This window comes from Convolutriloba macropyga, chromosome 12 (assembly GCF_964194025.1).
Source record: "Convolutriloba macropyga chromosome 12, txConMacr16.3, whole genome shotgun sequence".
Classification (NCBI taxonomy): Eukaryota; Metazoa; Xenacoelomorpha; order Acoela; family Convolutidae; genus Convolutriloba; species Convolutriloba macropyga.
The window spans coordinates 22,562,283-22,578,552 of NC_134479.1; the positions used below are offsets into that span (position 1 = coordinate 22,562,283).

The 16,270-nt window shown below is 36.9% G+C and overlaps 1 protein-coding gene across 5 annotated transcripts in view; it reads right to left on the bottom strand.

The window, feature by feature from the left end:
* LOC142351019 (uncharacterized) overlaps positions 1–16,270 on the bottom strand; it is a 179,842-nt gene that overhangs the window by 129,116 nt on the left and 34,456 nt on the right. For 4 of the 5 annotated variants that reach the window (XM_075403071.1, XM_075403069.1, XM_075403068.1 and 1 more), the window contains exon 3: positions 5,123–5,230. The exons of the other annotated variant lie outside the window; for it this stretch is intronic. In XM_075403071.1, coding sequence (XP_075259186.1) covers positions 5,123–5,230 — 108 coding nt within the window. The remainder of the gene's footprint in view (positions 1–5,122; positions 5,231–16,270) is intronic. 5 annotated transcript variants of the gene reach the window in all.

Genomic DNA, 16,270 nt, shown 5'->3' on the forward strand with positions numbered 1-16,270 from the left:
TGGTTGAGTTTGTTCCAGTTATTGTGCACTCAAACACTTTTGCATTGCCGTTGCATTTAGTCCACAGAGACACAAACACGGTTTCCACCCATTCTTTCCTTTGTTACTGCTTTTTGTGTTATCATCTTGCTCGGAAAGGAAGTGCTGGATGTGGTTCTGGATGATTGGAGGCTCTTAAGGTAATGAAGAAGAAGAGAAGAAAGAAAACAACAGAATAAAGAAAGGAAATATCGAAAATATCAAGGAATTAATCGAATTATTGGTCCGTTAAACTGAAAAACAGTTAATAACTCCTGTCACCATGTTACGCACTGATTTTTTATAGTGTTCCTCGTGGTGTTATTGAGGTTTATATGAGGAGTAATTAACTTGAATAATTAGCATTTTACAAGGACTTATTTTGGTGTTTCACAGTGCGATTTTTAGCAGATATATTTTGAATAAAATTAGCTAGTAATAGCCTTTTATTGAGCGGTTCAGATGCGTGATATATCCACTAGTTTGCCTTGCATTTTAGTGTTTAGTTAGTCGCTATTTCTTCTGTAACTAAGTTTATCAAACTTGGAGGTTTTTCAAGAGAATTTCCAGTTCAATCTTTAATTATTTTTAGCAAGAATTATTTAATAATTTTAACAAGAAGTTTCTCAAGTTTATCAAGTTTTATAAGGTGATAGGCAACTGATTTTTAGGCTGGTTCTCCGGTGTTCTGGTGATCGTAAGTTCCGCAGGGCTGTGCCTTGAGTTGTATTGGTCCTTCGCAAATATTTACTGATTTTCAAGTTGGGCAATTTCCGGCTTTTGTACGTCTCTTGGTGTTTGTTCAGTACATATACAATTCCGTATTAGCACCTACTTTATCAGAATGATTACTTCACCAAGTACATAATCTCTCATGAAGTTATTTACTGATTATGTGAATTTATCATCAAGAAACTCAAAAAAGTAAATATTGAGGCTTTTAGGCACTTGGAGTGTTTGCTAGTAAAACTGTCAATCTGCGGTTGTTTCTCATAAACATAAACAAATTAGGGGTTACAGGCCTAGATGGAAATACTGGCTATATATGGCCTTGAAACTAATTGAATATGAACTAATTTATAGCACTTATTTATGGATATTTAAGGAATATCATCACGAAACTATGAGGGACGAAATAGGGGCGTGACAGTACACTTCATAACGTCAGCAAAAAAATAGAAAATATTTTACCTCTCTAATTAAATGTCAATAGATAAAACTTGATAACTTTAACAGATTAAATTGAACAGAAAACTAACGTTCAAACTAATAATTTTCAAATGCAAAATCTACCACCAAAAGACTTGAACTTAGCTGCGTAATAGTGTGCAAAATAGCTTCAAAAGAAACTATTCAATTCACTTTCTTTCACTTCAGTTATCGTGTTCACAGCTAGCTTCAATTGGTTATTGAACAGTATTTATCAAAACTAGTCGATAACAAAAACTGTGAAGTTTAGCAGTGACTCTATTACAAGATTATCTGCTGTGTTGCATGAGATTTTCACACCATTAACAAACCATTCGTAAGAACGAGAACAAAATAGCATGGATAAACATTAGTCAACGTACCTGCATAATTTAAAAAGCCGATTGGATAGGTTCGTTGGTTCAAATTGGACACCCGATTGTGACAATCTTTCTGCATCTATATTGACGTCTTAATTGATTGAATCGTTTCACGAGATGAGCTGCTGGCGACTGATTTCATGAACTGATTTATCAACAAACATAAGTTTCATAACCAAGTAGTGTTTCAATTAAAATTTAGAGAAGAAAAAATTATTCATTACAGGGCAGTTGAAAAAGGAAAATACTCAACCATCTAAAATGGATGAACACCACAAAATAGAAGTCAGAGTTTGTCGTGTTATCTGATTCATCTGAATCAAAAACATATAATACAGGATGTTCAAACCTTATTAGGGCATTTCGTTTGTTTACTAAAATATGATTTTAATCTTCAGAAATTTAAAAAGATTCTCTTGAAACAACTTAAAAACCAGCCCCACAATCATCTCAACCAAATGTTAATTCGGGATAGCTGTTTTCAATTTGCAGTCCCAATTGCATAGACAAACATCTGAACCAAGAGGTAATTAAAACGGAAAAAGTTCATATTTGCTAAATTAAAAAAATAGTATCTATAACAGGTTTTCATCGCTTCTCTTTGAATTCACTTTAAAGTACGCTCTCCATGTGTACTACACCAAGTTTCCCGTTGCTTTGAAAGAAAGTTTAATTTTCAATCAATAAAAGAATTTCGATATAAGATGTCAACATATAACTAAATAACTGGATTCTATCAAAGTATTTTGGCCAGAAACTCGCTGTAAAAGTAATTACAGTAAAAAAAGTGAAAAAAAAACGGTTAAAGAAGCAGTGATTAAAAACGATTAACATTTCTCAGTTGAAGGCATGAGCAAGCGTTCTATTAATACAACAATGAAGCAGCGACAACTTAAACAAAGGGAAAAGAAAAAGTTCCAATATCCAATGTTAAAAATGCATCGATAATTCGCAACACAGTACAACAGACTAGGTACGTTTCCAAGTCAAAACCGACGTTTCCAAATCAAAACCCAAACGCAACACAATGTTCTGAGGTTCTCCCCACTTTGTTTCAACGGTGTCATGACAATATACCCAATACCAAAATAACCAATGCCAAACTACCTACTTCCAAAATACCCACAGCCAAAGTACCAAATTTGAATATACGGAAGGCCAAATAACCATAAAAACAATTTTATCGTTCTAAACTTACAATTATGGCATAAGCACATAATTAAGGTACCAGCGCACAAATAAGTATAAAACAATTAACTTAACGCAATGTAATTAAACCGGATGCAACTTTATCATTCAAATTTACTTGTGCCAAATATACTTAGGCGCATTCTACTTTTTACATTAGACAAAATATCGAAATAAAACATGAGCGAACTCAATTCGGGTAACTCCCTGCAGAGCAGATTATCTTTAATCCTTGATGAACATGAGTTTCAAAAAAAAAAATAGGAACAAAGAATACTACCCATAGTAAAAGGTAGAAATGCAACACCTGTAAATGTGAAGTTACAGCCATTACCATTGGAAAGCAAGTCAATTCAGAAAAAAATCTGCTTTTTTCAAATGTGTCAAAATTTTAACAGGAAGATAAGTTAACTCAGCATGAAAAAAGTTTATGAAAACCACCATGAAGTAGCGTTGACGTTACTACTGATTCCATGCGTCATCATGAACCAATGGTATCTGCCTCCTTCGATAATGTAACTCAGGAATTACATAATGTCTGTGAAATTATTAAAGTAGACCCAGAATCCTTGCAGCTGGTAGACAAACTGACTTCGTACTTTCAGGAAACTTAAATTCGAGATGAGAAAATATGGCGGATCAGTAGAGAACGGCAATATAATTTGGCACTGGAATCACAAATATGCAGCTGAATGAATTGCAAGAACTACAAATGCAGTGAAAAGTTGGCAAACACTCATGCAATCAGACTTTTCGAGAAAAGATTTTGCTTGATGCTGCAAATCAGAACTTAATCATCATTCCTGAACTTCAATTCCAGTTTTGTAACGTTTTGTAGTGATAGCAAATAAATCGGTTCAAAAACCGTTACTCAAAAACTAGAAGAGCTGGACCGGTTGGCATCGGAAGTAGCCAGGTGAGGCCTATGGATGCTAGCATTCTGGGGTGACCAGTGGGTGTGTGGTGTGTGTGTGTGTGTGGGGGGGGGGGGGGGGGTAAGCGTGGGGGAGTTTGGTCAACCAATGGGGGTAGGGTTGAGAAGGCTAGATGAGAGGGGAGTTCAAATGGAAAGGTGGAGGAGGGTGGAGTGTCGAGGGGTGGGGGGAGGGGGGGGGTAATATGGGGTGATGACGGGTGGGGGGGGGGTTGACTGAGAGGGTCGAACCTTAAGATTAAGAACTGCACTTCACACAATGAACTTGTCTCCTCAAAACAGTTTTGGCGAATCACATTCATAGAGTATATCAAGGCTTATGGCTCTAAGAGAACTTAATGCCCTCCGAGAGCTACCTCTTATCCCGTTTTGAGGACGAAAAGTCAGATGAAAAACGGTCAAGCTAAAAATTGCCCAAAAAAGGACTATACATAATTGCTAAAAACTTCGTTCGAGAGCAATTAATAACTCTCTTTCTGTCGTTCCTGAGACAATACATTAACAGATCTCCTCTTGTGGTTTTCTATGAAATCGTTGATTTTTGAAGCACCATAAATTGAATGAAAATTTTTTCACCTATTAAACTCTTTCAAGGTAAGTCTTGTTTCTCTACACAGTGTTATGGTATAATAGCCACAAATGGAACAATTTGAGTTTGAAATCGGAACGAGATGGCAAGAACCGTGCAACAAATCCCTCCACATTGCAAGCGTTATATTTCAGATTCTTGCCAGAAAACTTTTTGTCTCGCAAGATTTCTAGGTCTATAGCCGATGTTGAAGGAACAACCCAACTACCAGAGCAAAACTAGATGATTAAATCTGACACAATTGAGCGCGTAATCAATACTGAAGATGGCAGACAATTATAAATCTGGAACCATTCAAGGTACTGTCAAATGTAGAAAAGTTACAATTGCTGCCGCCAAAACAAAATTTTCTAAAAAAAAAACAATACATATGTTAGAATTCAATATTAAAGCCGAACCATAACTTGTTCAATGCCCATAATGAAACCATTGTATTTAGATGAATGCAATGAAGAGCGCGCAAAAAATAAACATCTCCCCACGCTAAGCCTTATTAGCCTCGCATCGGTTAAATAGCACATCAACTCCGCAAAGAAATTCTGATCATTATTGTAACCAACATGACCTTGGTAATTGAGCTCCCATCACAGCTTAACAATGATAAAAACAAAAAGGCAATTACAGCTGTGATCGTAAGTACAATATAATAGATTAATACTCTTTTTTATCTAACTGACCACTGGGCTTCGGCAACATTTTTTTTTCTGCTTAGCGAGTAACAAACCCAGTTGCAAGAAGTGAGAAGCCCCGACGATTCAAGTTTTGACTATGGCTAACTGATACCGAATCCTTTCTTGGTGTACTGACAATGATTTTAAAACTCACGTGAAGGTGCAGAGAGAGTCCGTCGAAGAGACAGATGCCTGGTCAAACCGGGAGGTCCTCGACTAACAAGCGGACCAACTCCTCCGACAAACGTCTCGTAATTACCATCTGTAAAGTCTGTTTCTTTCCTTTTACATACAAAAATATATTTAAATTATTTTAGCAAACTAAGTCACCGAGCTAATACAGCAGATTCCTATTGCCCTCACATCAACAATCTCAGTTAGTGAATAAGGTATTTCTGTACTGTAGTCAATCTGATTTTCTGTTCATTCAAAACTGACCCATCAATAAACATTCAACAATAAATTAATGCAAACGGAATACAATTTTCAGGCAATCTTGCCTTGTGATAAAATATTTCGAACGTAAATTTCAGCAGTTACTTGTTCAGTTACTAAGTACGGTGACGTCTGAACAAATAGACGTACCACAATATAGAAGTTTTTGATTTTGATTGACCGAGAAGTTGAAAGCACTGTAATTTTAAGCGTTCAATTAACCTACAGTTTACAAAACCTAATTATAGATAGTAAAATCTATCGTTTTTGGCCACGCTTTACTGGTCATGTGCATGCCTCAGAGGTCCACGGGACCTGATATGAATCTATCACCACCGTACATGAGACCAATGTACCCAAAGAGTATGATTTTTAACGTTGGGCGTAACGCGATTCCTGAGCATAATTATGTTAATGTTTACATTTAATCTTAAAACACGGAAATTTGATGAGTATGTAATATGCTCATCAAAATTTCCGTGTGTTAAGATTAGATGTAAACATTAACATAATTGTTCTAGGAAAGGCGTTAAGCACAACGTTAAAAATGCAAGAAAGCAACCAGAAAGCAGTATCATAATTTAAAAATTCTGGTTGGCCAGGAATAAAACTTCAAAATCTGGTACCTCTGCCATTTCTATTAGCACAACGAAATATATTTGTAAGAAATCCTTTTACGGCGCTAGTGAAAATGGCAGACATCAAAATACAGAAAATACATTGCTGATCAATCAGAATTGCAAAAATGTTAATACTGCTTTCTGATTGGCCCCAAAACGCACTCACCACACTTTTCATGTTTTAAAATACAAAATAAACGATTTAAAAAATATGCTCAGAAATAGCGTTAATCCGAAGTAGAGAATACCATGAATCTTTTCAACAATTGCCCCCCTTTGCAAAAGGGGGGTCTTTTTGAATAGAATTTAAGCGAGCAACTCATTAACCAATCAAAGACGACTAATAACTTTCCACGTATGCGCATACTAATAGAACAAATATGCCATTCAATGTTAATTAGCCGAATTAGAATACAAAACGAAAAAAAATTCCAACTGGCGTGTCCGTGGGTGCGCGTCGCGGCTTCGCCGCGATAACCGACCGGCGATTTTCGGATTACATCCCACACCGCATGAGAGGCATGGCCGTGAACAGCGGTCGGCAATTGCGCTTAAACTATTATTCGGCTATCTAAACTGTCGGCCAAGTAATTTTGTGGTAAAGTATAGGACAGAAGGGGTGGTTCTCTACTAGGTTCAAAAGGGGGGCAGTTGTTGAAAAGATCCAATACTATTTTCTGCGGGAAACTGATATCACGTTTCGCAATGATAGATTAAAATCAAACCTCACAGGCTACTGAAGCATGGCCTGGCCTGCGAGGCATGACCACGTGCGGTAAAACGGGGATCTAGAATTAGGCTATGTTGAACTTAGATTATCCGAAAAAGGGAAAGGCGACGCCCTTGTAATAAACAGATGAAGAAAAGTATCAATCCAGAAAAAAATCAAAACTATTAACGCAAATAAACGCACCCCAGTTCATGGTAATAAATTATAGAAAAGCATTTGAAGACATGAATATTTAGATAAATACAAGCAGAAATATTGCATACATACAAAATTCCGCCGTTGGGACTATAAATTTTGCAAATCAAGCAGCTTTGAACACAGTACACTTTGACAAATAGCAGCAATTAGTCTCGTAAACTGAGGAAAATTGGTACACAATTTGTCCCCGAAAGGTGTAAAAAGGTGGAAATTTGAGGAAAATTGTTATTGACATGCTCAATTGTTTCCTTTTACGTACAATTTAGAGCTAAAAGGCTCTAATATGTTTTAGAGTACACTTCATAACGTCAGCAAAAAAATAGAAAATATTTTACCTCTAATTAAATGTCAATAGATAAAACTTGATAACTTTAACAGATTAAATTGAACAGAAAACTAACGTTCAAACTAATAATTTTCAAATGCAAAATCTACCACCAAAAGACTTGAACTTAGCTGTGTAATAGTGTGCAAAATAGCTTCAAAAGAAATTATTCAATTCACTTTCTTTCACTTCAGTTATCGTGTTCACAGCTAGCTTCAATTGGTTATTGAACAGTATTTATCAAAACTAGTCGATAACAAAAACTGTGAACTTTAGCAGTGACTCTATTACAAGATTATCTGCTGTGTTGCATGAGATTTTCACACCATTAACAAACCATTCGTAAGAACGAGATTAAAATAGCATGGATAAACATTAGTCAACGTGCCTGCATAATTTAAAAAGCCGATTGGATAGGTTCGTTGGTTCAAATTGAACACCCGATTGTGACGATCTTTCTGCATCTATATTGACGTCTTAATTGATTGAATCGTTTCACGAGATGAGCTGCTGGCGACTGATTTCATGAACTGATTTATCAACAAACATAAGTTTCATAACCAAGTAGTGTTTCAATTAAAATTTGGAGAAGAAAAAATTATTCATTACAGGGCAGTTGAAAAAGGAAAATGCTCAACCATCTAAAATGGATGAACACCACAAAATAGAAGTCAGAGTTTGTCGTGTTATCTGATTCATCTGAATCAAAAACATATAATACAGGATGTTCAAACCTTATTAGGGCATTTCGTTTGTTTACTAAAATATGATTTTAATCTTCAGAAATTTAAAAAGATTCTCTTGAAACAACTTAAAAACCAGCCCCACAATCATCTCAACCAAATGTTAATTCGGGATAGCTGTTTTCAATTTGCAGTCCCAATTGCATAGACAAACATCTGAACCAAGAGGTAATTAAAACGGAAAAAGTTCATATTTGCTAAATTAAAAAAATAGTATCTATAACAGGTTTTCATCGCTTCTCTTTGAATTCACTTTAAAGTACGCTCTTCATGTGTACTACACCAAGTTTCCCCGTTGCTTTGAAAGAAAGTTTAATTTTCAATCAATAAAAGAATTTCGATATAAGATGTCAACATATAACTAAATAACTGGATTCTATCAAAAGTATTTTGGCCAGAAATTCGCAGAAAAAGTAATTACAGTAAAAAAGAAGTGAAAAAAAACAGTTAAAGAAGCAGTAATTAAAAACGATCAACATTTTTCTCAATTGAAGGCATGAGCAAGCGTTCTATTAATACAACACTTTGTTTCAACGGTGTCATGACAATATACCCAATACCAAAATACCCAATGCCAAACTACCTACTTCCAAAATACCCAAAGCCAAAGTACCAAACTCGAATATACGCAAGGCCAAATAACCATAAAAACAATTTTATCGTTCTAAACTTACAATTATGGCATAAGCACATAATTAAGGTACCAGCGCACAAATAAGTATAAAACAATTAACTTAACGCAATGTAATTAAACCGGATGCAACTTTATCATTCAAATTTACTTGTGCCAAATATACTGAGGCGCATTCTACTTTTTACATTAGACAAAATATCGAAACAAAACATGAGCAAATTCACTTCGGGTAACTCCCTGCAGAGCAGATTCTCTTTAATCCTTGATGAACATGAGTCTCAAAAAAATAGAAACAAAGAATACTACCCATAGTAAAAGCTAGAAATGCAACACCTGTATATGTGAAGTTACAGCCATTACCATTGGAAAACAAGTCAAGTCAGAAAAAAGCTGCTTTTTTCAAATGTGTCAAAATTTTAACAGGAAGATACGTGAACTCAGCCTGAAAAAAGTTTATGAAAACAACCATGAAGTAGCGTTGACGTTACAATTGATTCCATGCGTCATGATGAACCAATGGTATCTGCCTCCTTCGATAATGTAAGGAATTACAAAATGTCTGTGAAATTATTAAAGTAGACCCAGAATCCTTGCAGCTGATAGACAAACTGACTTCGTACTTTCAGGAAACTTAAACTCAGGAGATGAGAAAATATGGCGGATCAGTAGAGAACGCCAATATAATTTGGCACTGGAATCACAAATATGCAGCTGAATGAATTGCAAGAACTACAAATGCAGTGAAAAGTTGGCAAACACTAACGCAATCAGACTTTTCGAGAAAAGATTTTGCTTGATGCTGCAAATCAGAACTTAACCATCAATCCTGAACTTCAATTCCAGTTTTGTAACGTTTTGAAGTGATAGCAAATAAACCGGTTCAAAAACCGTTACTCAAAAACTGGAAGAGCTGGACCGGTTGCCATCAGAAGTAGCCAGGTGAGGCCTATGGATGCTAGCATTCTGGGGTGACCGGTGGGTGTGTGTTGTGTGTGTGTGTGAGTGGGGGGGGGGGGGGTAAGCGTGGGGGAGTTTGGTCAACCAATGGGGGTAGGGTTGAGAAGGCTAGATGAGAGGGGAGTTGGAATGGAAAGGTGGAGGAGGGTGGAGGGTCGAGGGGGGTAATATGGGGTGATGACGGGTGGGGGGGGGGGGTTGACTGAGAGGGTCGAACCTTGAGATTAAGAAATGCACTTCACACAATGAACTTGTCTCCTCAAAACAGTTTTGGCGAATCGCATTGTTAGAGTATATCAAGGCTTATGGCTCTAAGAGAACTTAATGCCCTCCGAGCGCTACCTCTTTATCCCGTTTTGAGTGCAAAAAGTCGGACGAAAAACGGTCAAGCTAAATATTGCACAAAAAAGGACTATACATAATTGCTAAAAACTTCGTTCGAGAGCAATTAATAACTCTCTTTCTGTCGTTCCTGAGACAATACATTAACAGATCTCCTCTTGTGGTTTTCTATGAAATCGTTTATTTTTGAAGCACCATAAATTGAATGAAAATTTTTTCACTGTACACAGAGTTATGGTATAATAGCCACAAATGGAACACTTTGAGTTTGAAATCGGAACGAGATTGCAAGAACCGTGCAACAAATCCCTCCACATTGCAAGCGTTATATTTCAGATTCTTGCCAGATAACTTCTGGTCTCGCAAGATTTCTATGTCTATAACCGATGTTGAAGGAACAACCCAACTGCCAGAGCAAAACTAAATGATTACATCTAACACAATTGAGCGCGTAATCAATACTGAAGATGGCAGACAATTATAAATCTGGAACCATTCAAGGTACTGTCAAATGTGGAAAAGTTACAATTGCTGCCGCCAAAACAAAATTTTCTACAAAAAAAACAATACATATGTTAGAATTCGATATTAAAGCCGAACCATAACTTGTTCAATACCCATAATGAAACCATTGTATTTAGATGTATGCAATTGTTTTGAACAGCGTGTTTGAAGAGCGCGCAAAAAATAAACATCTCCCCACGCTAAGTCTTATTAGCCTCGCATCGGTTAAAAAGCACATCAACTCCGCAAAGACATTCTGATCATTATTGTAACCAACATGACCTTGGTAATTGAGCTCCCAAAACAGCTTAACAATGATAAAAACAAAAAGGCAATTACAGCTGTGATCGTAAGTACAATATAATAGATTAATACTCTTTTTTATCTAACTGACCACTGGGCTTCGGCAACATTTTTTTTTCTGCTTAGCGAGTAACAAACCCAGTTGCAAGAAGTGAGAAGCCCCGACGATTCAAGTTTTGACTATGGCTAACTGATACCGAATCCTTTCTTGGTGTACTGACAATGATTTTAAAACTCACGTGAAGGTGCAGAGAGAGTCCGTCGAAGAGACAGATGCCTGGTCAAACCGGGAGGCCCTCGACTAACAAGCGGACCAACTCCTCCGACAAACGTCTCCTAATTACCATCTGTAAAGTCTGTTTCTTTCCTTTTACATACAAAAATATATTTAAATTATTTTAGCAAACTAAGTCACCGAGCTAATACAGCAGATTCCTATTGCCCTCACATCAACAATCTTCTCAGTTAGTGAATAAGGTATTTCTGTACTGTAGTCAATCTGATTTTCTGTTCATTCAAAACTGACCCATCAATAAACATTCAACAATAAATTAATGCAAACGGAATACAATTTTCAGGCAATCTTGCCTTGTGATAAAATATTTCGAACGTAAATTTCAGCAGTTACTTGTTCAGTTACTAAGTACGGTGACGTCTGAACAAATAGACGTACCACAATATAGAAGTTTTTGATTTTGATTGACCGAGAAGTTGAAAGCACTGTAATTTTAAGCGTTCAATTAACCTACAGTTTACAAAACCTAATTATAGATAGTAAAATCTATCGTTTTTGGCCACGCTTTACTGGTCATGTGCATGCCTCAGAGGTCCACGGGACCTGATATGAATCTATCACCACCGTACATGAGACCAATGTACCCAAAGAGTATGATTTTTAACGTTGGGCGTAACGCGATTCCTGAGCATAATTATGTTAATGTTTACATTTAATCTTAAAACACGGAAATTTGATGAGTATGTAATATGCTCATCAAAATTTCCGTGTGTTAAGATTAGATGTAAACATTAACATAATTGTTCTAGGAAAGGCGTTAAGCACAACGTTAAAAATGCAAGAAAGCAACCAGAAAGCAGTATCATAATTTAAAAATTCTGGTTGGCCAGGAATAAAACTTCAAAATCTGGTACCTCTGCCATTTCTATTAGCACAACGAAATATATTTGTAAGAAATCCTTTTACGGCGCTAGTGAAAATGGCAGACATCAAAATACAGAAAATACATTGCTGATCAATCAGAATTGCAAAAATGTTAATACTGCTTTCTGATTGGCCCCAAAACGCACTCACCACACTTTTCATGTTTTAAAATACAAAATAAACGATTTAAAAAATATGCTCAGAAATAGCGTTAATCCGAAGTAGAGAATACCATGAATCTTTTCAACAATTGCCCCCCTTTGCAAAAGGGGGGTCTTTTTGAATAGAATTTAAGCGAGCAACTCATTAACCAATCAAAGACGACTAATAACTTTCCACGTATGCGCATACTAATAGAACAAATATGCCATTCAATGTTAATTAGCCGAATTAGAATACAAAACGAAAAAAAATTCCAACTGGCGTGTCCGTGGGTGCGCGTCGCGGCTTCGCCGCGATAACCGACCGGCGATTTTCGGATTACATCCCACACCGCATGAGAGGCATGGCCGTGAACAGCGGTCGGCAATTGCGCTTAAACTTTTATTCGGCTATCTAAACTGTCGGCCAAGTAATTTTGTGGTAAAGTATAGGACAGAAGGGGTGGTTCTCTACTAGGTTCAAAAGGGGGGCAGTTGTTGAAAAGATCCAATACTATTTTCTGCGGGAAACTGATATCACGTTTCGCAATGATAGATTAAAATCAAACCTCACAGGCTACTGAAGCATGGCCTGGCCTGCGAGGCATGACCACGTGCGGTAAAACGGGGATCTAGAATTAGGCTATGTTGAACTTAGATTATCCGAAAGCACAATTTGCAGTGTTTTACAATTCTCGACCAATCAGATTTGTAGAAATTGCTATATTTTGGCACGTCTTTTTGTTGAGACCTCACCTATTTATTCATATCTGTTTAACAACTCGTTTTGTGGAAAGCGTTCCGAAGGTATTTGTTATAGGTGTACCTGTTTAGGCATATAACAACTCGTTAAAGATAAAAATTACTGTAAAATAAATAACAAAAAAACTCAAAGAAGTTTTCTCATCTATCAAATTTGCTCAGCGAGTTTTATCTTTGCATAATTCTGCTTTTTGGTATATAATAATTTTTGTTCTTCTTTCTCTTCGATCTTATGAAAATTTTACCTACTAAAAATTAGAAATAAAAATTCTTCACACTTTTGTTGTGGTAATCTATAAAACTCCTCTACCATCGCTAGTGATTGGTTACAAAGATTAACTCACGGGTCAGAAGGTACAATACAAATATAGGTTTCTTTACACCAGAAGTTATGATATGCGTTTTTCATTCGACGCTGTGATATCAGTTTAAGGAATTGCGATATCATCCTAAGTACTTAAAATCTCTTGTGTTGAGGCAGCAATTACGCCCATAAACTAATATTGGATCTTTTCAACAATTGCCCCCTTCGGTACCTAGTAGAGAATCGCCACCCCTTCTGTGCTATACTTTACCACAATATTACTTGGCCTACAGATTAGATAGCCGAATAATATTTTAAGCGCAATTGCTGACTGCTGTTCATGGCCATGCCTCTCATGCGCTGTGGGATGTAATCCGAAAATCGCGGGTCGGTTCGACCCGCCAGTCGGAAATTCTTTTCGCTTTATATTCCGGTTCGGCTAGTTGCCATACCACGGTGTATTTTATTCTGGTGACGTCTTAACAAGTAGACGTACCAAAATGTAGAATTTTTAACGAATGTGATTGGTTGAGAAATTTAAAACACTGTACTGTTAAGTGTTCAATTAGCCTAAATTGGACATAGCCTAATGCTAGATTATAATTTTTACCGCATCTGGCCATGCCCCGCGGGTCATGGCTATGCCTCAGCGGGCCGTGGTACTTGATATGAATCTATCACAACCGAACGTGAAACCAGTCCCCCCCCCCCCCCAAAAAAAAGTATAATTTTATTTTTTCGGCTTATCGCAATTTTACGTTAAGACGCATATCCTATTTTAAAACATGGAGAATTTGTTGAGCAATCAGTCAATCAGAAAACAATATTCCCATTTTCTCGATTGTGATTGGCCATCAATGAAATTTCTATATTTTGCTACGTCTGCCATTTTCACTAGCGCCTTTTATTCTATTCAATTTATCATAGCGTGTGCATGCATGCGTGGAAAGTTATTAGTCGTCTCTGATTGGTTAATAAAGGGGGGGGGGGCAAAAGGATTTGCAAAAGGGGGGGGCATTGTTGAAAAGATCACTACCATTTTGCGTGAGTAAATTCACTCAAATTCAATGTTATCCATGATAACAGTTAACAATTAGTTCAATAGACACCTATGAAAAATGCGCATTTGATATAGATTGGCTTCTGACTGGGATCTTAAGTAATTAACAGAGATGTTTGATAAATAAAACTTCCGGTCAATTGAAGTAGTTGTGTGCATACAAATTAGTTCTACTGTATTTTGGGCTCTGTTCTGTTATTGCCCCCCCCCCCCACATCCATTTGCACCCCTCACTTGTAGCATGTTATAGCATATTGGTTGCATTTCATACAGTTACATATACAATTATAAACAAACGGCATTTACAATTTAATTATGCAGCGAAGTTTTGAAATTAAGACGTATACGGTAATTGAACTTTTGCTTATAATGTAAGCAGACAAAGAATAATGCGTATTTTAAATATTTTTGGGCTCTTCTTTCACAGGAATAGTTTTATGGCACTAATTTTTTTGACAACCGGAAACAAAAATTCACCCATTCGTCTACCGGTACCGGCAATTTATTATGACAAAAATAAGGGATCTCTAAGGACCAAAAAGTACATATTTGGGGGTGCAAACAGACTGGCTATATAAGGTGGGTGGCAATAACAGAAAAGAGCCGGATCTTTTCAACATTTGACCCCCCCCCTTTGGTACCTAGTAGAGAATCGCCACCCCTTTTGTGTTATACTTTACCACAATATTATTTGGCCTACACTTTAGATAGCCGAATATCAGTTTAAGTGCAATTGCGGACCGCTGTTCACGGCCATGCCTCTCACGCACTGTGGGATGTAATTCGGAAATCGCGGGTCGGTTATCGCGGCGAAGCCGCGACGCGCGCCCACCGACCCGCCAGTCGGAAATTCTTTTCGCTTTGTATTCCAATTCGGCTAATTGCCCTAGCAAGGCGCATTTTATTTTATCCAATTTAACACAGTATGAACATACACGGAAAGTTTAGTCGTCTCTGATTGGTTAATAAATCGCTCGCTTAAATTCTATTCAAGAATAGGCCCCCCTTTTGCAAGGGGGGGGGAATGGTTGAAAAGATCCAAAGAGCCTTTTGAAATATGCGCCATTTGTGTGGTAATGGTTTTCGCGACGGTTTATCTTAGTGCAAAGGCTTATCTTACAGCAACGGTTTATCTTACAGCAACGGTTTATCTTACAGCAACGGTTTATCTTACAGCAACGGTTTGTCTTACAGCAACGGTTTATCCTAGTGAGTGGCTCCTATCTTCAATAAATCGGAGCACTTACCCAGTATGAAACCACTTATTGAAAAATTGAAGTGCAGTTTCAACGAGCGCTTCATTGAAGTGCAATGAGATGCTGCACTTCAAAAAAATTGCAGTTTATTGAACTTAAGTGCACCTCGAATGCGCTGAGCATTGCCCACCGCTGTTGCAGCTGCAGCCTCGCTGACCAAAGCTCATATGGTTCATTTCGAGAGCGCAGTTTAATAGATTTTAGATAATGAGGGTGATGTCAAAATTCATAAAATTGATAATGAAACATCAAGAGAATAAACAAACATACACGGCAGATTGCCGTAAAATAGCCGCCGTTGATTCCAATAAACATGATTGGGATTGAAAGAATAGAAGATAATGAAAAAAAAAGATTTTTGAACAAAAACATTTTTTAAGTCCGATTACTTTTGATGGCATTTCGTAGTTGAACATACTTCTGTTTCTAAGAGAGAGGCTACAAGGGCTACTATCAATACCAATAAGCATTAGAGATAGTAACTAAGACTTATAGGAACGACGTTCAAATAGCGGGCATCTAAAATTGGCTCTTTATGGGTTTATCCCGTTTCTGTTTCTGACTTCAATTTTTTATACTGACTTTGTTCATTTTGAATTGCTTTGCTGAGCAACTAATGTTCAAAATCACTTTTAGCAGAATGAGAGAAGAGAGAAACTAGCCTAGAGAAGTCAAAAAGATGTCACGCAAAATGTTGAAAAAGCGGCAAAATGAGGTAAAGCGAAACATTTTTTTGTTCGACGAAGCAAAAAAACATAGCCGGACAAGTCCTGAAATACAATTCGAAGAATTGAATCAAAAATTTAGAAATACTCTTACTGACCAGCAGA